Source organism: Eupeodes corollae, chromosome 1 (genome assembly GCF_945859685.1).
Source record: "Eupeodes corollae chromosome 1, idEupCoro1.1, whole genome shotgun sequence".
NCBI lineage: Eukaryota > Metazoa > Arthropoda > Insecta > Diptera > Syrphidae > Eupeodes > Eupeodes corollae.
In genome coordinates this window covers 298,648,783-298,672,648 of record NC_079147.1, presented here as the reverse complement: position 1 = coordinate 298,672,648, position 23,866 = coordinate 298,648,783, and the positions used below count along the sequence as shown (strand labels likewise).

Here is a 23,866-nt window from a genome sequence, read left to right as displayed (position 1 = left end):
GTTAAACAATAAGGTATCGATTACGAAGAAATATTTTACAGGACTAAATGTTTCTTCGTAATCAATAAAACACAGTTCAAACACAGTTCGCTTGCTGTTAGCAAAATTTTCGACCAGAAGACTGAAAATTCAACAATTTTACTTCAAAACAGCATTTTTATATTTCACTCTTTAGGAGGAAGTATGTTTAGAGCACCCTGAGGGATTTGAAGATTGAACTGGTCGAGTATGCCGATTGAAAGAAAGTCTGAATGGTCCTTCTTAATAAGCTCCACGATGTTGGCATAAACAGCTCATTCATATCTATTTTATCGCAATAATAACTAACGATGGACTAATTCTTCTCAAAATTGTAAGTTTGCACTCAAAAATGAATTAAAAATTGCTCTCAGAAATCTTGATAGTTTTCTTGGCATGAAAATACTATTTAAAAATGGTGGTTAGAAAAAAGCATATACAAAACTACCTTTCGATCGTTTTAGAATGGAAAATTGTTATTCAATTCAAAATTTGAAGATATAAGAGGACAAGTTCTATATCGTGCAGCTCTTGGGTGCTTAATGTAACTGGAAACGGCTTCTTGACCAGACATCGCTTTTGCAGTAAGTTCTGCAGCTAGGAAGATGACAAATCCTACCAAAGATAATTGAAATAGCGTAAAACTAATTTTTGTTATCGGCTTGGTGCTACCGACTCATCTTTAAGATACCAAAGGAAATCTTAAGACAAGTCGTTCAACTTTTGGAGTAATTTCAATGTTTGCTGGTGGTGCTGTATCATGGAGGAGTTAGCTTTAACTAACTGTGGATTCTTCAACATTGGAAGCGGAAATTATGACTGCAATTGAAGGTATCAAGGAAGCTATGTGACTTAAAAGACTTTTGCAAGAAATATAATTAAAAGAACTGACACCAAAATTAAATGTCAATAGTGCAAGTGCTGTAAAGGTAGAAAAGAATTCCGAGTTTAACACAAGAACGAAGCATATTGGGGTTCGCTATTTTTATTATAAAATTGTCTTCATTTAGATAATCCTTAACAAAATGTTCAAAATGAGTAGTCACAAAAATATTGTATCTGAAAATTTTGTACTTATACATTTAATTAGTAGAAATATGTTAATATTTATATTTATCAAAACGGTTTTCCTTTTTGAGTTTGGAAATACAGAATTTTGTTTTACATAACTTTGGCATACAGCATTGAAACCTTAGCCCTAAGGGAATTAGAACAGCAATGAAATAGAACAAATTATAAACTTTCTCAAAAAGTTATAAGATTTATGCAACTTTAAAAAATAAACTTAATTTTACTCAAGTAACCACTTAACACTTTGTAAATGCGTGTTTGAGATAAAACTTGACGAAATTTATTTAAGCAAATTATGGTGTCGGTTGTCTCAAATACATGCACCTTCATTTAACACCTATCTTCATAAACTTGTGTACCTTAAAGTATTATGTAGCCTTAAGATGAGATAACATATGAACGTAATTTATGTAAAGGTGTACATAGCTTTACCTCAATCTTCCTTTTTTCACACCACATCACTCAAACAATTCAATTTCGCACGCAAATGACATTTACAATTTTTTAAAATGACATTTACATAATAAACAATCCAAATTTTAAAATTAAATGTTTTGGAAATTGACGAGATAATCAAGCAAACCCCCTCAAATTTCAGTAAGGACCTCCCCACATCAAGTCGAACATGGAACCATATTATGATGATAAATTTTACTCTGTCTCAGCTTTCTAAATGTTTTTCATTTTTCATCGCTATTCAATTTTTTTTATGTATATTAAGGACTTCCATTTGACAAAAAGGATAAACAAAAAAACAAAATCGTTTACAAGCAAACATACATAAATCCATTTAACACCTTATTTGCGTGAGGAAAATTACTCATTCGTGAGTTTGAACCACTTACCAACAAAATAAAAATAAACACCCTCTAAATTAAATAAGCTTCTCGTCCTTCCAACGTTTATAATTTCTGTCTGATGGCGGTTATTTTGGTGTTAATTTATTAAAAATTAAGTTCAATTCTATAGATGGAAAGATTTCACTTGACAGACTCTGCCAGCTAAATATTTAAGCTATTTTATGCTTCCTTAAATTAAAAACTTTACCATCCTATCCATAAAGCAGTTGAAAAAAAGACTAAAAAAAGGATAATATTCTTTAATTACCTTCAGCTTATTTTTACTTCATCAGGCTCTAGCTCTGGCTCCCTGCTGCGATATATAAATATAACTCCTCTATATTGTACACATACATAGGTAACCCGCATTGCAAGGACAATATTCTGTTCCATCGACGTGATGATCGTCGTCCTTAATTAAGTTTTCCTCACAGAGATATTGTAAATTAAAAGGAGATAATGAATTTCTCCACATCATGCTTTTTTTCCTACCCTACATAGATACTTGTTGTAGTTTACTCCCACACGTGTCTTCATGGTTCAGGATTTTTTCGTCCTCCTCTCATGTACCAAAGGGAAGGAAATATACAACTAATCGGGGAGCGTTGTCATAATCCTTGCAAAACACACAACTGGCACTTGAAAAACTTCCACCTTTCTGGTCGTTTTAGTGTTGTTACTAAACGATGGTGATGATAATGACGATGATATGGCAATCCCTCTGGTGGTCCTTCGTGTCCTTGAACACTATAAATTGTACACTTTTCTTCTTTTGCTCTCAAGGAACACACGTTATTTTTGTATATTTCTGGGTAAAGAAGAAGAAGATGACGAAGAAATGTTGTTTCCCAAAGGATTACCGTCTCTTATTTGATTTGAGGCATTATTCACTTCAAGGACTCTTTTTCATTCGCACTTGATATCTGCTTTTTCTTCTGCTACAAGTTTGTTCTTAACCGTAATGTCTTTTATTACAGATGCCAAAATGTCTTTTGTGTTGTGTAAAAGAATTTGCAGAGAGTATCTCGCTTTAAATGGCCAACAATTTGCGTCCTGACAAAATCATTCAAAATTCACAAAATAAAAATAAAACGTCCTCTGAGACTCTTATCCTAAATAACAAACATAAGAAAAAAAACAACTCTTCGTTATCCTTTCTTTACATTTCGAAAAAAGCAGTCGTAAAATAGATTTGGAATTCAAACGGAATAAGGATTCAAATTCCAGTGAAACTCTCACACAATAAAAATGTAAATATCCTTAAGAAAAAAACAAAAATAAACAAAAGAAAAAGAATTTGTAGATGTCGAATTCCCACTCGCTCTTTGAAGCTCCTTAAAAGACTCTGAAGCATCGGTGGCATCACAAAGAAAAGAACGCAGCAGAATTTTTGCTGATGGCTGAACAAATAATGCACAGGACACGGTTTAAGGATAATTGCAGTATCTTTTCATTTTGACATAATTGTCGCGATAGGGAATTATTGCTTGCTTTTCGTCCTTTTCTTATCAAAATGTTCAACCTACAACACTAAAATACTGTTCCATTCATTTATCATCAGAATTTATTTTTCACAATCCTTTCAGATATCCTTTGGCGACACCAGGATACACAGCACTCACGCTCTATTATACCAAAAACAGGAGCACGAGTAGGAGCAGTGGAAGCACGTTTTTTAACACAGAAAGTTACTCCTTGAGAATTTCATCATAAGACCCTGTCCTGTCGTTATCGTTGTCGTCCTGAGTGCCAGTATCCATGGTCATGGTTAGTTCGGCGGTGTTGGGTGCTGCAACCGGCACGGGATTGGCTTTGTTGGTGGCCGTAACCATTGTCATGTATCGTTATTATTTGCTGCGAAAACGTGGCAAGGAGTGGGATGAGCTGGATCGCTGGGAGGAAACGAAAATTATGCGAAAAGTCAAGCTGAAGGTAAGTACTGTTTGTTTGGCAGGATATAACAAGGTAAGGGATGAGGGAAGCGGTACTACGACAATTTTATGAAATTTTGACAAATTCATTCGTCGTTCCAAAGAATGAGCACTCTCCTTCCTCTAGGATATAATATTTTATTCTAGCTCGAGTCTGCTTCTGCTTCTGGGAATCTCATTAATCCGTTCCGTTTGTAAGAAGCAGTCAGGAAGATTTTTGTCTCCATCTTATCAGTGCTAAAAATAGGACGGTTTTGGTGTATTTTATATTTATTGATGTTTTGCCTACGCGAATTAGATTTGGGTAAAATAAACACCAGATAAAAATATAAGTCAGGTGATGGGTTTTTGTGGAATTTTGAAATATATAAGGAGCTTACATAAAATATGTACATTTTTATAATTTAAATTTGAATTTATTTGTCATGATGATTTTTATCTTTTTATTTCATCTTATCTTCTGGTTAGATTTTAAACACGTTGAAGTGAATTTGAATACATTTTTGAGATTAAAGACTTTTTTTTCATCATCATCATCATCAGGAAATAAATGGATCTTCATATATGAAGGCGTATGTATAGAAGGAACTCGTGTTAGAGATAATTATAGTAATTACGAAGCAGTTTTTCTCACGATTATTTCGGGGGAAGATATTTATGCTACTCATTCTTAATTGGGTCTTTGCGTGAAATTGAGTAGGTATTTTAATTGGGGTGGTAAATTGGGATTTGGGATAACAGAATGTTAATTTAGTTTTGACAGTCATTCCATGGCTTAAAGCCTGTAGGGGAAAATGTGTTTAATCATTGCATCTGGTTTTCTTTGATTTCGCTTATACAGGAGCCCGATTCCCACTCTTATTTAGAAAATTATAAATTCAAACAAATTTGATAGCGTAGGGCATTTGAAGGCACTTTTTTGGAAACTGTTTTTAAAGAACTTAGGAAAGTCTTAAATTAATGAAGCCGAAGTCTTGGGTTAAGTTTCTGTCCCCGTTCTACCAAAACAGTTTTTGTGACAAATCCTCCAAAATTATACATATTATAAAAAGTGCTTTCCCAGGTGCCCTCTATCCCTGAAATAACTCGCACACAGGAATTATAAAGAGTTATAAGTCACTAAGCTCTAGTTCTCTTACTTACTTACTTAAGGTGGCGCTACAGTCCTAGGGCCTCATCTAACAAACTTCTTCATCTAGCTCGGTCTCTAGCTAGATGTCTCTAGTTTCTCGCACCAAGTTAGGTGAGGTCACTTTCCACGTGTGCGCACCACCTGATTGGCGGTCTTTATCCACTGAGCTGTCCTACGCTCTACGAGCCCCAGCCATCTTGTTCGTTGGATTATGTCAATGTCATCACCATATGCTAGTAATTGGACAGACTTTTGAAAGATATTACCTCTAGTATTGAGATGGGAGCTCTGCACTATTCTTTCTAGTATTATATTAAAAAAATCGCATGACAGCGCATCACTTGTCAAAAACCTTTTTTGACATTCTGTTAAGTTTCTTCCAACCAAGCAGCGTGAATTTTGGGATGCCAAAACTAGACATGGCTCTATACAGCTCGTCCCTGTAGATGCTGTCATATGCGGCCTTGAAATAGATGAAAAGATGGTGGGTGTCGATTTGGTGTTCTTGGGTTTTTTTCCAGGATCTGCCGTAATGTGAATATTTGATCAACTGTGGACTTTCCTGGTCTAAAACCACACTGATAAGGGCCTTTCAAGTTGTTGACGATGGGCTTTAGATGTTCACATATTACGGAGCTCGGCATTCAAGCCATCCGTTCCAGAGGCTTTATTAGGCTTTAGCTTAGATATGGCAAACTTTACTTCGTCTAAGTCGGAGGACGGGATTGTTGGCTTTCGCCGTCTATGTTGAATGGATCATCCTGCCTGACAGTGGAATTCGGTTTCGTCGTCGCCGGTATACAGTTTGCAGAAGTGGTCCTTCCATATCCTTAGCATTTACAGGCCCTAGTTCTCTACTGACTGTAAAAAACGAAACTATAGGCAATTGATAGATCTATCAGTAAAAAAATTATTCTAAATGCCTTACAATTGCGTGATCACAATTTGTGTGACAATATTGCAAGAAACGTCATACCAACCATTGGCAGATAAAATTTTGAAATTGTTAAATTCTGTTGCTTAAGACATTTGACATCCTATTTTTGTATCTCTTTTATATGTACTTGATGGCTTAAAAGAGATATAACGGATATCGTTTTTAGAAATGTAGTTTCAGACTGAAAATATCTCTCTCGGAAATGATGGTTTTGACAGCTGTCACTTGATTTATTCTCAGTTTGTTGTTCTATTTTATAACGAATAGAATCTTTCCTGACCAATAGTTGAAAAGCGTTGCTCCTGTATCCATATATAATTGTTCGTTGCACGTAACGCAACGAAATAATCAATTTTAACATGTGGAGTGGTCTCCACATTGGCATTATATATATGTTTATATATCTAAGCAGCGTCATTGTTGATATATGGTCCCGATCGCGAAAAAAGTAGCTTAATATGGTTAAACTGTTGGCCATAACATCAAATTATACGCGTTTAATTTTTTTTTGAAAACCACGTGTATAAAAACAAACCATTTCGAAATAAGAAGTTTTTAAAACAATTAGTTAAAACGTCAGAATAATCGAATGTCAACATTGACATAGAATTCAATTAAACTTTTAAATTCTTTAGAGAAATTAAAAAAGTAGTGGTCAGATATATGTATTTAATTTTGAAAATACTAAAAAATCTATGTTAGCTTTAAAATAAGCCATCAAAAGATCGAGTCATATTTGGCTCTGTAGATTTGTTGTATTTTCCAAAACCTAAATGAGGCGACTGAGAAAATTTATGATCGGTCAATTTGGAACTCAAAATACCCTTAACTAATTCGATGAAGTCCAATTTGTTAACTTAACTGCCAAACTAATCGGCTCGGTCACGAAATTCAAACTTTAGAAATATTAACTGGATAAATGTCTCCATTTTATTTTTAGGATACAAACTTATGTTAAATTTAACCAAATCTAAATTTTTTGACAAGTTGTCATTAAATGTTGACACTACTGAGGTGAATGTAAAACTTAAGTTATTTTACCAGAGCCACTGGAATGTTTTAAATGTACTCAGGGAAAACATAGAGTTTCAAATCAAAACGCCTGTCTTTGATTAAAAAACGTTTGTCACTAGGATACTTAAAGTATTGAAAATATGAAATTAATCCTCCCGAGAATCCCCTTGCACAGTAACAACATAAAATTATTGTAATTTTTAATATTAAACAACCCATTTGTTAAGGGATTAAAAATTAATAAGTCAAAGTTAAAGATATCCTTCGCGAGGATATTAAAAAAACGCGAACGCGAACGGTTCGACTTACAGATTAAAAAACTGTATTAATATTCTCTATATTTATTCCGTTCAATTCTGTGTCCAGACTAATACTAAATTCTAATAATAAATTGAAGTATAACGATACTCCGCCTATGCAAGGTTAAATTGCAACATCAGCATTTCCTACCAATGGGAACAGCGGATGGAGATCGTATTCCTATTTGGCCTGGATAAAACACAGTGCTTTTATCTCGTAGTCGTATGCACTAATATGCTACCTCAGCATATACGTGGGAAATGCCCGTGTTAATTTCAACAATATGGTTAATAATAAGCAATTTACTAATGAACTCCAAAATGTTAAACCTGGGGTGGAATCGGCTAAGGTGATTGTAAATGAATGACAATCTAAATGATCAAATTTGATCTACGTAAGGTTTTAGTCAAATTGGCACCTAAAAAGCTGTCACAAAAAAGTGTGATAGTAATTATTTTCAAACAAATATGTTTATTCCGAAAAGGGCTACCAGACACTTACACAAACGACTGAGACCGACAAAGGTTACGACATTTGAAAAGCAAGAAAATTAAGAATTTTATTCAAACACAGCCATAACGAATTGACAATTTGTATCTGAAATTGTGCAATAGAATTGAATTGAGTTGAATCATCTTACCATTGAATAATTACAGTTAATTATTTTAATTATTACAAGTAATTATTCAATGATCTTACACAGACGGAATGAAAATGATAGTCAATCTGACCACCAAAAAAATGATAGTCAACTATCACCACAGATAATAAATTTATATACCTACCTAGTTTATAAACTTATTATCTGTGCTATCACCTAAGCTAATTTCACCTTTGTCTTTTGTTTTGATTACTTAAATAAAGTAAATTGCACATTGCCTTTTATTTAAAAAATCGAGCATCCAAACATGTCTAAAAAATGGCAGATCTTGAAAATAAATAAAGCAAATACAAGTGTATTTGCTTTATTTATACATATTTTGGAATTCCCAACTGTTGATTGGAACATTCCATTCACTGTTCTTATGAGAATATTTGTACAGACGTCATATGGATTTAAAAATTTACTAAAAGTAAAAGTAGCCATTCCGTGATTAAGAGATCGTAAAATGTTAGAACAGTTTAAAAATATTTAAATCACATTTAAAGCTTAGTAAATTGCTAAAAATAGCAATTAATAAACATTCTACCTTTTGATACAAAGATTTTACACCACTCTCTTTAAATATTAATCATTTTTTTTTCAAATCCTGTTACTTTTTCCTGAAAGCTGTTTTATTTATTCACCACGAAATAAGCTTTTTAGCCATACTCCACAATTTTTGGTAAAAAAGTTGAACTTTGGTTGTTGTATTGAGTATTATAAGCTTTCTTGGGATTCAATAATTTTGGTTGATGTACATGCTAATTAGAAAAATGTCCATTTGCCATCAGGGAACTGATGGTTCAAGTTTTGGAAAGGACATTTTTTAAAATTATTTTGGAGAGTTTGATTGTCACTGGTTGCAACATAAGATTATGATTTTATTTTTGTTTTTACTGTACTTTTGCAACACTTGAAAAAGAAAATATTGGATTAAGAACAAAAATTATAAAATCGTGGTGAAAATTTTATTTTTGCCTCTGTGGTTAACCTAAGCTTTGTATATGAAAACTATAGTACTCTCATGAAATGAGTAGTTTAGAGTTTAGCTAGGATACCAAAATAATCTTCTGAATGAAAGGGCGGTCTATTTACTCTAGTTCTTCGATGTAAGTTTAAGCAATCGTTCTAACATCTTGAGAATATGACTTTGTTTTTGAAAAAAGAATTGAGAACCATCTAATTTTCTTTGCTCTTATGAAAGAACATGCTTATTGAAATTACCATTGGCACTTATATGAGAACATACTTTCTTAATTAAGGTAGCGATACAGTCCTCTGTGTCGCTCCATTGCCGACTCCGAGTTGGGTGAAATCACTTTCCACTCTTGCATGCCTCCTGACCCGCTGTAATCCTCTACTGCGTTGTCCTGTGAGCGTGGTTCGAAGACCATAGCATTTATTTTCATGCGCTCTAAATGACCCAGCCATCTCAGTCGTTTGACTTTTATCCTTCTGGCTAAGTCTACGTACCTGTACATCCCGTACAACTCGTCGTTCCATCTTCTACACCACTCACCTTCTATGCACAAGGGGCCGTAGATCACGCGAAGAACTTTTCTTTCGAAATGACCCAAGGTGCTTTCATCCACTTTTGTCATAGTCAAAGCTTTCGCACCGTATATCAGAACCGGAATGTATGGGGTCTTATAAAGAAACACTTTGGTCGCTCGCTTCATCTCAGCGTTGGTGTTGTTATCTGTGTTCATAGCAGAGCCTAGGTAGATAAAGTCCTTAACTACCTCAAAGATACGTCTGTCGATGGTGAGGTTTTTAACCTAGACTTTGGTGTTGAAAGGATATACAACATCCTTTGTTGATAGCATGTACTTTGTGTTGCCCTGATTAACCGCTAAGACCATTTTTGCCTCCTCTGCCTCAATACTCTCAAGAACCCCACTAACATCACGCTGAGTTCTTCCGATTATGTCAATGTTATTAGCATATGCCAGTAGTTGGACAGACTTTTGAAAGATAGTGCCTCTAGTGTTGTCGTAAGAGCGCTGCACTATTCTTTCAAGGACGATGTTAGCGAAATAGTGCACTAACTTGTCTAAAGTCTTTTTTTACATCAAAAGGTTTGGTTAAGTTGTTGCTAACCTTTATGAAGCAGCTCGAATTTTGAATGGTCCTTCTGCGCAAACAAACATTCAGTCCGTTCCTGTAAAATACTGTCATATAGATTAGGTGGGCGACAGTCTTTTGAAAACTAGGGCCTAGTGACTTACAATTCTTAACCTATCCTGTGTGTTAGTTAGGTTGCGGGACCTACAATTTAAAGCCGAACCCGAAAGGCCACTTGAGAAAGAACTTTTCTTGACAAGAATTACTCTTGTAGAATTTTTCAATTCCTCTCTAAAGGCAATACCCGTGAAAAAAAACTTCAGATGGCACAGGCAGAGATTGAACTCAAGATTCGTGGCATGACGGTCCTATGCACTATGCAGACAAGGGTACTGCTGCTATGATGTGCTATTTTGAAATCGATGAAAAGATGATGGGAGTCGATTTACTGTTCTTGGGCTTTTTCCATGATCTGCCTAAATCCACACTGATAAGAACCTACTACGTTTTTGACGATAGGCTTTACACGTATACATATTCCCTGTAGAGAAAATTTCATGGAGATTGATTCCTCTATATTTGGTGCAGTTACGGAATTTACACATATTTAAAATCGTGTACTTTGTCAATAAGCTGGTTGATAAGGAACTACATTGACCTTAATGTGTTTGATATTGCAGTATGTTTGGAACCTATTATTTTAAATCTGAAGAGAAGATGGTTTTCCCGCCAACATAACAAAGTCATCCGCATAAGGAAGTATCAAAAATGTCATCAATATACAGAGAAAACAAGATTGGACTACGGATACATCCTTAGGGAACACCTTTAGTGGTTTGAAATCAATTTTAATGTTCCCGAACTTTCGCATAAGTTTGACACAAAAATTATTCATAAATATTTAAAAAAACATTCTAGATATTCCAAGTGAGGCCATTTTAGGGATGAAAGCTTGTTGAGGTTATGTCCCCTTCTTCATTTGCAAAAAGTTTTTCAACCGTTGAAAAACACTCACGCAAACCAGCTTAAAATATAATTTAACTATTTTCGATTCTACGCAACTGATAAGTATTTTGTTAAGGATTCTACCAAAAACTTTTCTAATAGAGAAAAATGGTCGACTCTTGGGATTGAAAGAGTTAATGTAAAAGTTGTTGTAGAAAGGAAGAAGATATTGCTTTTATTCTAAGGATCAGGTATTTAGAAGACTTCGAGAGTGTTAATTCATCCAAATATATGAATGGAATTTCGCTTAAGTGATCATTTAAAAAAAAACAATTTACAACAGTATTCAGAATTTTTCCAACCAAAAAAATTACCTGTACATAATTTATTTCAAAAACTTAAACATATATCAAACTCAAAAAATACTGAGTTCTATTTATTCTCAAATACATTGTCTGTCTGTTCACGTGTTCTACTTTTCTAAGAACCAAATCAATTCTATTCCGGATAAAAAGAAAACCAAAATGAAATCAACTGAAAAATTGCATCAAACAAAGCTAAACCTCTTAAAGAACCCACCACCATGTATTGACCACCAGCACGGCACACTGCTCACCTTCAGCCAAATTTGGCATCTAGCCATTTCATTGACCAAACAAAAATTCTATGTCCATCTGCCGGATCTTATAGCGAAATTTCCTTAGAAAATCCGCAAATATTGCAGCAATTTCATAAAAATAGAAAACATATAGAACTATATGCACCTTAATAAGGCCAATTGCTTGAACATCCTTACCTAAGCACACCTACTCTTACTTCACCAAACAAAATCAATTACCCAGAAGCATTTCGAACCTCTCCTGATGAAGAAGATCCTTACACAAAAAAAAAAGAATACGAAAATTAAATTGCACAATGCCCAAATAAAATTTACGTAACACCCCAAACTCGCAATGTCCTTTTTATTTCATTCAATTTTCAAGAAAAAATATAAGATAAAAAAGAATTAAAAACCATAAAAAGGATCGTTAAGGATCCACTCGTTAACAACAATTAAATCCTTGACATTATACACAAGAGAACGTGTATAGCAAAGAAAATATCATCAATCCAACCATCATATAATACAAGTACGTTGCCATTTGTCATTCCAATTTTATCGTCCTTTAAGTGTGTTTTATTATCGAATTGACACCTTGGAGATCGAATGCGTTATTTAAGGACACCTACAATGCAAAATCATATAATGCAATTGACACTCAATCCTAGACAAATGGGCGACAAAACACTGATCGATGAAGAAGGAGAAAAAAGAAAACACAGACAAAAAAGGACGAAAAAATCCCAAAATACTGGCAAATAAGGATCAAAAGAAGAAATTCATTGTACATCGAGTATTTACACACTATAATTCCATTGAAATGATCGAACAAAAAGAAGAAGAATCTCTCTGAGTATATGAATGAAATAGTGCGGCGCACGCAGCTTTAACAAAAAGAAAAAGATGAACCAAGTCAAGCATCTAAGGTTATTCGTCCTTATTCGTTCGTTTAAAAAACAAAATAGATACAGAGAAAGGATCCATTGATGAATGAAATATTATTGATCTATACAAGTATCCTTCCTTTATTAGGTCAATGCGAGGATAAGAGATTTTTGCCGACACAGAGAAAAATTTTCTCTCTGATCCTTTTTTAGAATTATAGAATGTTCGTGTGGGCAACACTTGTAGCAATGCAGAGATTTTTTGATGTTTTTTTAAGGACTCAGGTAGTCCTGGTGTTTTTTTAAAGTTATTTTTTTACTAATGGCATTGACCATTAATCAAGGATCTTTGTATCGGTCATTTTGCGGTCGCTTACTGCGGAGGGTCCAATCACGATTTATAGCTGTTTATATTTGTTATTCGACGACGTGAGGTAGCGAACGGTCTTTAGGGATTGTTTGTATTGAGGCTGCGCGTGTAAATTGCCTTTTAAACCACAACAAACATTTGATTTATCATTTGTAAGATGTTACATAAAATAAATATTTGAACAAACCAAATTGGAGGATTTTGGCTGGAGTTCTACAGGGTTGACATCTAAGACCAGTATTGTTTCATTCAAAAGGGGAACATTTAGAAAGCTATTTCAGTACTGAAATGAAAATAAAAAAGAAAGAAAAAAGACACATAAAATGCTGACACAAGCGTAAGAAATGTATATATTCTTCACGTGTCTTAAGGAGATCCTTCTAAACTGGTTCATAAGCATATGCATACGGTGTTGTGAGTAAAATGTAGATTCAAATCAATATTTAATAAAATTCAGAACCATATATTCCTCATTCTCGTACTTATCAGTCCTCATTTTGTAAATGCCTAAAACCGCATTCAATAAAAGGGGGAAAAATAATCCAATTAAATAACAACTTCCTAAGATAAACATAAAACATATCCTGTCTAAGGATTACCATGACATCTCTTTTATCAATTTTGATAATAAATCTGTTAAAAAATGCAAATAAGTAGAATATGGTGAAGTCCCACTAAGTTGGACTCTTGGGCCGATACTGTTTCATCAAAAATAAAAATTGGTTGTATAAATGAGAAATTCAACAAAATGAAAAAAAATACACAAAATGTTGATTCAAGGATAAGAAATGTATAAAATATTCACGTGCCCTTCACGTAAAATCTTTCAAAACTGGACCATAAACATATGCACATTGCACAATAAGTAATATCTAGTTTTCAGTTATTAAATTAATTTCAGAACCAAGGCATCTTCATAGCCATCATCCCTCATTTTTCAAATACTATCCAAAACCACATTTAACAAAAGGGTAAAAATAATCCAATTAAATTCTGTCTTCATAGATGAACATATTCTGTCAAAGGATTACCATGACAACGAAACTGTTTCATCTCTTAATCAATTCAAATCTCACAAAACAACATTCGTTCGAATTCATCATTTATACCTACAAGAATCTATAGACACAAAATTAAAACAACTAATGAATAGCCCACAAAATAAACAAAAACACACACAACTGATCCTTGTTATCCTTCTATTATTTTCCACTTGTATGTATATTTTTATATCAATTTACTTCTGAAAACAACAACACAAAAACATATGCAAATAGTGAACTCTTCTATAGTTACTACATATATTCCCTAACAGCCCTTTATGCTCCTGTCACATCGAATTATTGTCGTGTCCTTAAAAAAATATGTATGTCCAAACCAAAAAGCTAATAAAATGAAATCAAACAAAAATGAAGAGGTTTACAATGGAAATAAATATGGAAGGAACACAAAATAAAAACTCCGCGCATGGCTAAGCAGTTGTATCCTTTTCATTCAATCCAAAAGGATAATAATTGTAATTATTATTATTATTCATCTGCCACAACGAAAACAAGAAACAACACACAAGCAACAATGTACTCGTAGTGAATACAAAAGGACTTCTTCTGCATTCGAATACGCGTTGTGTGTTTTTCTTCTTCGAGGGTTTATTTTATTTTACCAAGAGAGTAATGGCGGCCGCCATAGTTATTCTTATTTTGAAAATGAATATCTCTGACATTCATTGGCTTGTGCAGCAGCTACAAACGAGTATGTATGAAGATAAAGAACCCCTCTTGAAATTATATTTTTAATTTCTTTCAATCGAATGATTTCATGATGATTGATAAAGTACTTCTTTATTGAATAATAAGAGTACCATTGGTGCCATATATACGACTATAAGCGCGCGTATTCTCCCATAACAACGTCACAACGCACGATGACGAAACGGCACGGCCGACAGTTCAGATAGGTAGAGTAGATAAATAAATCAATTTGTTACAGAAGGGATTTTTTTCTTCCAACATTAAGGTCCTTTTGTCACATATAACGAATTTTATTTATTCATTTTGATTTTGATTCTATGGAGGAACAGATTGTGGCTGATGATGATATGGGGTTGAAGTTCTCTATTCCTTATTGAGTTGATCTTAAAAATGGGTGAAAAGAGGGTTGGGCTACGTACGATGTATGCAGTTTGATAATATATAAAATATTTAGAATATTTTGTTTCGTTTTCACTTTCATAGTTGATTTGGAGAAAACATGATTTTAATGAAGTACCAGAGTTCTTGGTTTTTATATATCCTCAAGGCAGTATTATGTTGACAATTAGATTATTAACTCTTCAATGAGACTGAGAACCTTAGAAACGACAGTTATGAAGGGTTAACATTTGTGTTTTGTTGTTATATTATTTCAAAAGGGAGATTAGTTGCATCTGTATCATTTGAAGATTTTGAAACAAAAGAGCTGGCGTTCGAACTTGATTTTGATTTTCCGTTTTACATTTTTTGTTAACTTTTCGTTCTTCTACCGACATGACGTTTTTATTGGAAGTAAGATAAATATGAACTTTCAAAATTAAATACAAATTTTTTTTTCAAGGTAAATAGATTCTTAAAGTTAACTTCTTAAAGTGGCAGTGCAATTAGAAAATACATTCACCTGCTCAATCCGGCAAGAATTTATTTCGTGTTTCTTAAAGTTAAACTTTAATCAAAATAAAAACTCCAATGCTAAATATTGTGGTCATGTTGGTAAATCTGTGGATTTGTGTATCTATACAGTCATTTCTATTCAAGCCTTAAAAAAAGAATTGATTTTCTAGGCCGTCGGCAAATTTTAATTTTATTTTCAATCGAATGGTAGCAATGACGCAATGGTTTTAATTTTGTTAATTGGCGACATCGAATTAAAATAATTTAACTTTACAAAATATATACAAAATATTGCAACAAAACTATATTTTAGATCAAGAATTTTAGAAAGTTGAAACATGATTTTGAAGTTTCTACAATGGTTTTTGCAATAGGTCAACTAACAGCTAGGTTTACTTTCACTCGGAATGAAATGAAAATTGAAAAAGAGGCTGCGATGCGACCCACTCTGATAACTTCCCATCCCGTCTGTCGATTTGTTTTGCTTAAAAGTTTGTCTATATGTATTTTTACCAAATTTGCGCACTATTTTTTGTAGATTTTATTTTTTATGAAAAAAACGGACTGTTGGATTTTTATATAAAAATTACTGAATATTGAAAACAATATTTTCTCTGAAATAAAATAAGTTTGAAGCCAATATTTTTAATTTTTGAAAAGCTATTTGAGCCGAAAGTAAATTTTTAACAAGTTTTAGTAGGTATTGTTTTTTTTTAGAGTTTTATTTTTTTGTAAAAAAACAGTCAATTCGAATTTTTTAAAAATTTTACCAAACGTTGAAAACAATATTTTTTATAAGATAAAATTAGTTTGAAGCCAATATTTAAAATTTTTGAAGAGATATTTGAGTCGAAAATCAATTTTTACCAACTTTTATACTTTTTTTTTAGGTTTTTATTTTTTGTAAGAAAACTGTCAATTCGATTTTTCTCAAAATTTGTCCTAATGTTCAAAACAATATTTCTCATAAGAAAAAATTAGTAAGAACCTATTATCTCAAAGTTTTTAAAAGATATTTGAGTCGATAATCATTTTTTACGAACTTTTGTTAATTTTTTTTTCGGTTTTTAATTTTTTGTACAAAAACTGTCAAAACGATTTTTTTAAAACTTAAACGGAATGTTGACAACAAGATGTTTCAAAAGATAAAAGTAAATTAAAGCCAATATCTCAAAGTTTTGAAAAGATATTTGAGTCGAAAATCAATTTTTACCAACTTTTATAAATTTTTTGTTTAGGTTTTTATTTTTTGTAAAAAAAACTGTCAAAACGATTTTATTCAAACTTAAATTGTATGTTGACAACAAGATTTTTTGAAAGATAAAAGTAAATTAAAGCCAATATCTCAAAGTCTTGAAAAGATATTCGAGTCGAAAATCAATTTTTACCAACTTTTATAAATTTTTTTTTTAGGTTTTTATTTTTTGTAAAAAAAACTGTCAATTCGATTTTTCTCAAAATTTTTCAGAATGTTGAAAACAGTATTTCTTATAAGATAAAATAAAATTGAAGCCTTAATTTCAAGTTTTTGAAAAGATATTTGAATCGATATTCAATTTTTACGAACTTCGAGTAATGTTTTTTTTTTAGATTTTTATTTTTTATAAAAAAACTGTCAATTAGATTTTTCTCAAAATTTTATCAGATGTCAAAAACATTATTTTTCGTTGCACAAAATTGTTTTAGAGATAAAATCATATTTCAGTCGTAAAATTTTGGAGGTGACAAATTTTTTTTTTCAGTTTTATTGATTTAAAAAAAAAACCGTTATATTGATTTTTTTCAAAAAATATACCTGTTTGGTATCACGTTACAATCTATTATATAAAATTTAATTCAAGTCTCTAGCGTTTTTGGTTCGTAAGATATTTAGGGTTAACCAAAATTTTCACCTTTTTTTTAAACTGCTATAGTAAAAAAACCACCCACGCAATTTTCTTGAGAGCCCTTTCTGCATCTTTCTGCCTTATTATCTGTATAACAAAATTTATTTGAAGTCAATATCTCTTCTGGTTCTTGAGCTATGGACCACGAAAAAAACGTCGCGAACGTACGGACGTACGGACACACGCACGCACAGACATCTTTCTAAAAATCTTTTATTTCGACTCTAGGGACCTTGAAACGTCGAGAAATGTCAAAATTTTCAATTTGACAAATCGGACCCATTACAATAACTTCCTATGGGAAGTTAAAAATAGTAGATAAAATAAACTCGATAAATATCATCTCCTAAAACCAATGAAAGGTCCTTTTGATTTAAATAAAATATTTAAAAGAAGAAAAACAGACGAATTAACTAGTTTTCTTTTTACTCCATCGAATTCAAGAACAAAGCTGTATTTGTATTCAAATTTTGCATCAAACCATACCTTAATTCACAAATGTCAAAATATAATGTACATTTGAAGCTATTTGCCAAAATTGTTATTTTTCAAACAGTCGCAATTTGAACCCAACCCTAAAGACAATGTGTATTGCGAATAAAAATTAGCATGTAAATAAATAACTGAATCGAAAATAATTGCCTATCTATTTATTTTGTTTATAATCTACCACAATTTTTTAAAATGTTTTTTTCCAGTATTTGACTTTAAAATCCGCTTAAAACAACTTGATTTCAGAATTTAAAGTTTGGTTATATACAGTATTTTTTGTAACTGCTTCAATTATTGAGAATGTAAAACTTTATTGACATTTGTTTTCAGTATTGTTTGGCAACTTAACATAAACCGTATAAATTGTGGAAATTTACTTTAAACAAAACAAGTCTTTTTGCGTTCTTTTACGGTTTTTAGTGAACTGATTGAATGGAACATCTAACTCTCAGCCATAGCAAAAATATGGTGCAAAACATTATTAAAAAATAAATCTAATAAAATTGTCTAATAATATAAAAGTATTTTTATTTACATTTATTAAACTCTTTAAAACTAAACACTAGATTTTAATAATTTACAATTTCTTTTGAACTTTTAATTTAGGAGTTTTTGAAAGTTTAAAAAAAAATTAAGGTATCAAATCATGAAAAAGGAGTATCAAAAGAATGAAGAAGTAAAAGGTTTGAAATCATGTCAATTGCTTTGAGAATAAGAACATTAATTCTGACTTAAAATTGTCAAGGATATTTTTATCTCTCATATAAGCGTCATAATGCATTCCAAAGGTGGATAGCAGAAAAACTACTCTTTCGAGGTCTGACAAATGAATTGTGGTAGAATCAAACTAACAGATCTGTTTGATGAAGAAATCCTTATACTTCCTTTGAGATATGTTAGTGGTCCCATCTTAATGAAACTTTATGTAATTTAAAAAATATACAACTAAAAGTTTTATTTCCAAATGAGATAATGCAACCCTCTAAAGTTATAACAATAAGAAAGGGTACTCCTGATTACTGAATTATTTCAAGTAACCTGTAGTATATGAACTCATAAAATGGTTTTTTTGGTATTGCCGTACTCCTTTGTAGACTTTTCTTGAAGGAAAATATGGAAAATATGGGTACCATGGCAATAAGTTCACATTTTGGCCCTGAATCTGCATTGGTGCATTATCTTGTTGGAAAGTCCATCGTTGTCCACCAAATAAATCCGTAAACTGCGAAAAAGCTTTTTAAGTGATTGCCGTCATTTTAGAGCTTTGAAAATCCATCTCCACGGTCCCGTAATAGGTGATTGCTTCCTTTGCTGTGCTGTTTTTCAGCTATATCCATCAGGTTCGCCCAAGTTAATGTTTTTTTCATCGAAAATTAAGACGGTATGCCAACCTCGATTTTACCTGATGTTATTTGTTGCAAAATAAAGGCGTTGGCTCTTACGTGCAGTTATGGTGGTTTTTCCCTAATTTTTTGGGTGCCGTATATGGTCTTCCTTCTGTATCACCAAAACAGCAGAGAATAATTGCTTACAACGTCAACACCTAGCTAGGAGCAATAATTTGACGTCAAGTTTTTACACTTGCTGCCGGTTGCATTGTATATTCGCTTAGTTTTTGAAATTAACCAAAAGGACTTACGCAAAGATTTACTCTCTCTTATTTGGCGAAATGCTTCGAGAAAGTTCCTCTTTATAAGCTACCAAGAAATAACAAATTCACTTCTTTGGTATCCTTTGGTATTGGCTTTGTCCATCTATATATTTATTTTTTTTTAGTAACATAAACTCAATACCTATAAATCATACAGTCACCACGATACTCTCACAAGGAAGCCTCCCCAACGTATGTTCCTGGAATAACCTAGTGGGCTTTAACATATCCCGCGATACCACACCATCAGTGGTATGATAATTTAGTTTTTGATGCCACCACGTGGAGGTACAAGTAAGCACTTCTTTTTTCCATATAGGAAATAGCATCCCTGCATCCAGACGGCATCAGTTTCACTCCCTCACTAAAGCAAAAGTCGATCTACTAACGTTTTCCCCTGCTAATGCCTTTATTTAACTTATGAAAAGCCTTCAATTAGAAGCAGCTCTCACTATCACCCGCCTTTTCTGAAATGATGTGGCTTTCTTGACTCTTCCTTTGTGTTTTTTTTTTCATGCGTGCCTACATGGGTTCTTTAGGTAGTTGTATGCAAAATTTGAACTTCTTCTAATTTTGCTGGCTATAAAACGGACGCTTTTGACAAGATCCCAGTAACCTCAAATTTGATACATGTATTTCCGTCTTGGTTAGGCCCTTATCTCGTTCTATCAAACTCATAGTCGTACTTAGCTTTAAAATAGTGAGAGTATCCTTTTATCTGATTTAAGTCACGCTAATAGGTACATTTAGAACTTGTCCCTATTAATGTGACACAAAAAAAAAGTACTTTTTATAAATTTCTTCATAAAACTTTTATTTATCAACTTAATAGAAACATTTTTGTTTGCGATGTAAACTTAATGCATACCTCATGTATTCCACATTTGGGTTTTTCCCAAAAGCGTAAGGGTTTAAAAGAATTTCGTCAAAGCTTTTCCCTATTTATCTTTTTATTTGACCTGAAGTGTATTTCGAAACCATATACAAATACTGAAATAACTAGAGTTTTAGATTAAAAGGTTTTCGTGGGTTCGATTTCTCAAAACTCAATATGTTTTGCAATAATTTCTTTTATGGGATTATTCCACGTTAATGTTCTGTTAACTACCAGACCCAAATTTTTTAAAGTTTCAACAAATTCAATTGAAAAATCACCAAGTTTAGTTATTGAAATATGATTGAAATGATCCTCAAATCGATCCCTGACGAACACCATTCACTAGAGGAAGATATTCTGAAAGTGAATAGTTCATACAGATATTTTGTTTTCTCCGATTAATACAACAATTAATTTTGAAGCTAAAGGCGAAATTTTCACAAAACAATAATAACGTAATTGACCTTATCGAATGCCTTTGCAAATTTCAAGAGGAATTCCTACAAATTCAGATTGAGCACAAATTAGGAATACATTTTATTATAAATTTCCCATCAAACAAGTTACATTTAATTCGGGACAGAATTATTCATTTTTAGTCTTAATTTTTAAACCTTAAACGCTAGAGACTTGAATTAAATTTAATATAATATATTGTAACGCGATACCAAACAAATATATTTTTTGAAAAAAATCCAATGAACGGTTTTTTTCATAAATCAAAAAATTTTAAAAATTAAGCTGGTCACCTCGAATATTTATAAATACAAAATGGTTTTATCTCCAAAACAATTTTTGTAACGAAAAATAATGTTTTTAACATCTGGTAATTTTTTGAGAAAAATCGACTTGGCAGTTTTTTTATACAAAATAAAAACCTTAAAAACATTACTCAAAGTTGGTAAAAATTGAATTTCAACTCAAATATCTTCTCAGAAATTTGAGATTATGGCTTTCAACTAATTTTAACCTATAAGAAATATTGTTTTCAACGTTTGTAAAAAATGTTGATAAAAATGGAATTCACATTTTTTTGTACAAAAAATAAAAATCTAACAAAAAAAAACAATACTAAAACTTTATATGAAAAATATTGTTGGTAATTTCAAAATGTTTAAGAATAATTGACTAACAACGTTTTTAACCCAACACGAAAACCTACAAACTTTTAAGCAAGAAAAATCGACAGACGGGATGGGAAGTTATCAGTGAGGGTTACGTGTCAGCCTCTTTTTAAGAAATAAAATTACACTTAAATTTTTAAGAAAAACTTATTTTGCAGGCAAATTTTTAAATCTTTAAATAAAGGAAATATTTGTATGTAAACAGATTTTTTTGAAGAAGTTAGCAAGTTTTAGACATTCTTGCATTTTATTTAAGCTACGCATTAATAATGGTTTGAAAATGGTAAATTATTGAATTTATTATTATTCCTTTCCAAGGACAACAACTTAGTCAGTATGATATATCTCTTTAAAAAATACCACCGAATGACAGTAGTTCAAATATGAGGTTTTTAAATACTAAACATTTTATTTTATTGGAATATTTATTCTTCGAAATAATCGGTACACGGAATTAACTTCTTTTAACTACCTATCGTTTTAAATACGATATCTACAGACACAAAATTCTTTAATTAAATTCAAACTTGTTCTAAGTGAGCTTCAAAATAAAATTTAATAATTTCACGCTAAAATAGGATCAGATTAAAATCTGTGGTAATAAGAATCTCATACACGATGATGACAAATTTGACATTATTTGTACATATGTGTTTCTTTTTTTCGTCCTAAATTCCATTTGAAATTAAAAATTATAAAACTTTTTAGTGTCAGATTAGTGTCACCATATTATTTTTCATACAATTTTGTTTTTGAAAAAAACTATATACAAGGTAAATCTTTCAAACAAAAGACAAGACCTACGGCACGAACCTTAAGAAAAATCGTAACAATTTTCTTCGGCCATTGTTAAATCTCATACAATATGACAATCAAAAAAATGCATTCCATGAAAATAAATAAGGGATGATAGGGAAAAGGCATAGGAAAAATCACAGGTATATACATTACCGAAATAATCAAAAAGGGCGGAGCATCTTTAAGTAATTGAATAGCAAATATACAAAGAGGAAGAGAGTTAACAATTACCATTCATTAACCAGGGGTTGTAATTTGTTACTTCTCTTGGTTTTATGTTTTTTTGTGACTTCTAATTTTTCCTCAATGAACACAACCCTCGTGGTGCCTCGATGAATGAACAATACAAAAACATGACCGAAAGTGTACCTATATCCCTTAGGGGTTGGGGTTCTGGTGGTATATAAACTCCGATCATGGACTGCAACAGCATCAGTTTGAAATCGTTTGCGATCGAACGTGGTTTACTTTCAATTCTCAGTGATTTTTGTGAATTTTTGATATTTTTGAAAAATGTCTCGATCATTCCTTATGGAGTCCCTGCTCAGTGATATTCCTTTGAAAAAAGAAACCCTCAGCCCTCATCAAGTTCCGGCATTACCAATGCTCCCGTATCCTGCCTGTTACGTTGGGAGTTATTTATTTTCGTTGAGCATTCAGCAACAGCAGCAGCAACAACAACAACAACAGCAGCAAGCCATTCATCAACAAGCCTTACATGCCCAGCATCAGAATCCTCATATGTTCCATCCTTACGCAGCTGCATCTCTAATTGCCGCCAAACGGGAACGTGCCTCCTATGAGGGGTATGTTTCACCCAAACGACGAAGCAGCAGTTCAGGATACACAGATTTCTGCACCTCACCCACCTCATCTACCAGCCAGGATTTCCAATCGTTCGATGAGGTTTTCGTCCCGAAGAAATCAAAGACTTCTCCGTCGGTAACTCCCTCCAAGACAACAACTCCAACAGTGATTTCACCAAACATCTCGGACTACGCCGATTCCAGCAAAAGAATACGAACAGCCTTTACCAGCACTCAGCTGCTCGAACTTGAGCGCGAATTCTCCTGCAATGCCTATTTGTCCCGCTTGAGACGTATCGAAATTGCCAATCGTCTAAAGTTGTCCGAGAAGCAGGTGAAAATTTGGTTTCAAAACCGCAGAGTCAAGCAGAAGAAGGGAGGTTCGGAGAGTCCGACATTTAATTTCAATGGCAGCAACTCCCCGACAAATTCGGAGGGAGAGAAGAAGAACTGCTGTTGCCATGGCCATCAGTCACCATCGCCGTCGTCTTCAGTCAGCTGCCTTGAAAACTCATGCCAAATGAATTCGTAGGAAATACGAAGTATTGCTTTTGTACAGAATAATTGTAAATATTTAACTTCGTAGTTTTTAAGCAGATGTTTTGGAAAAAGTTGTTTATATGTTTAAGAAAAAAAAACTGTTAAAATAAAATCAAAAATTAAAAAAAAAAACACATTTGTTTGTTTGGTAAAATAGTCTCTTCTTTTTAGGTGAGATATTGTTTGAATGTTCTGACTTCCTGACGAATGAATTATTACAAAAATATTGAATATATCGAATTCATTCAAGACATCTGGTTGAAAGAACAAAGTACAATTCAAAAACTTAAACTTTGAT

The 23,866-nt window shown here is 32.5% G+C and overlaps 2 protein-coding genes across 2 annotated transcripts in view; both read left to right on the top strand.

Annotated features, from left to right (window-relative positions):
• Window positions 1–23,866, top strand: part of LOC129941330 (synaptotagmin-5) — a 317,430-nt gene that overhangs the window by 125,161 nt on the left and 168,403 nt on the right. Inside the window, exon 2 of the mRNA XM_056049932.1 lies at window positions 3,515–3,860. Coding sequence (XP_055905907.1) covers window positions 3,687–3,860 — 174 coding nt within the window. The 5' untranslated portion in view covers window positions 3,515–3,686. The remainder of the gene's footprint in view (window positions 1–3,514; window positions 3,861–23,866) is intronic.
• LOC129941331 (homeobox protein Hox-A1) lies at window positions 22,676–23,669 on the top strand. The gene has a single exon (XM_056049933.1). The coding sequence runs from the start codon at window positions 22,736–22,738 to the stop codon at window positions 23,558–23,560; it is 825 nt and encodes a 274-aa protein (XP_055905908.1). The 5' UTR covers window positions 22,676–22,735; the 3' UTR covers window positions 23,561–23,669.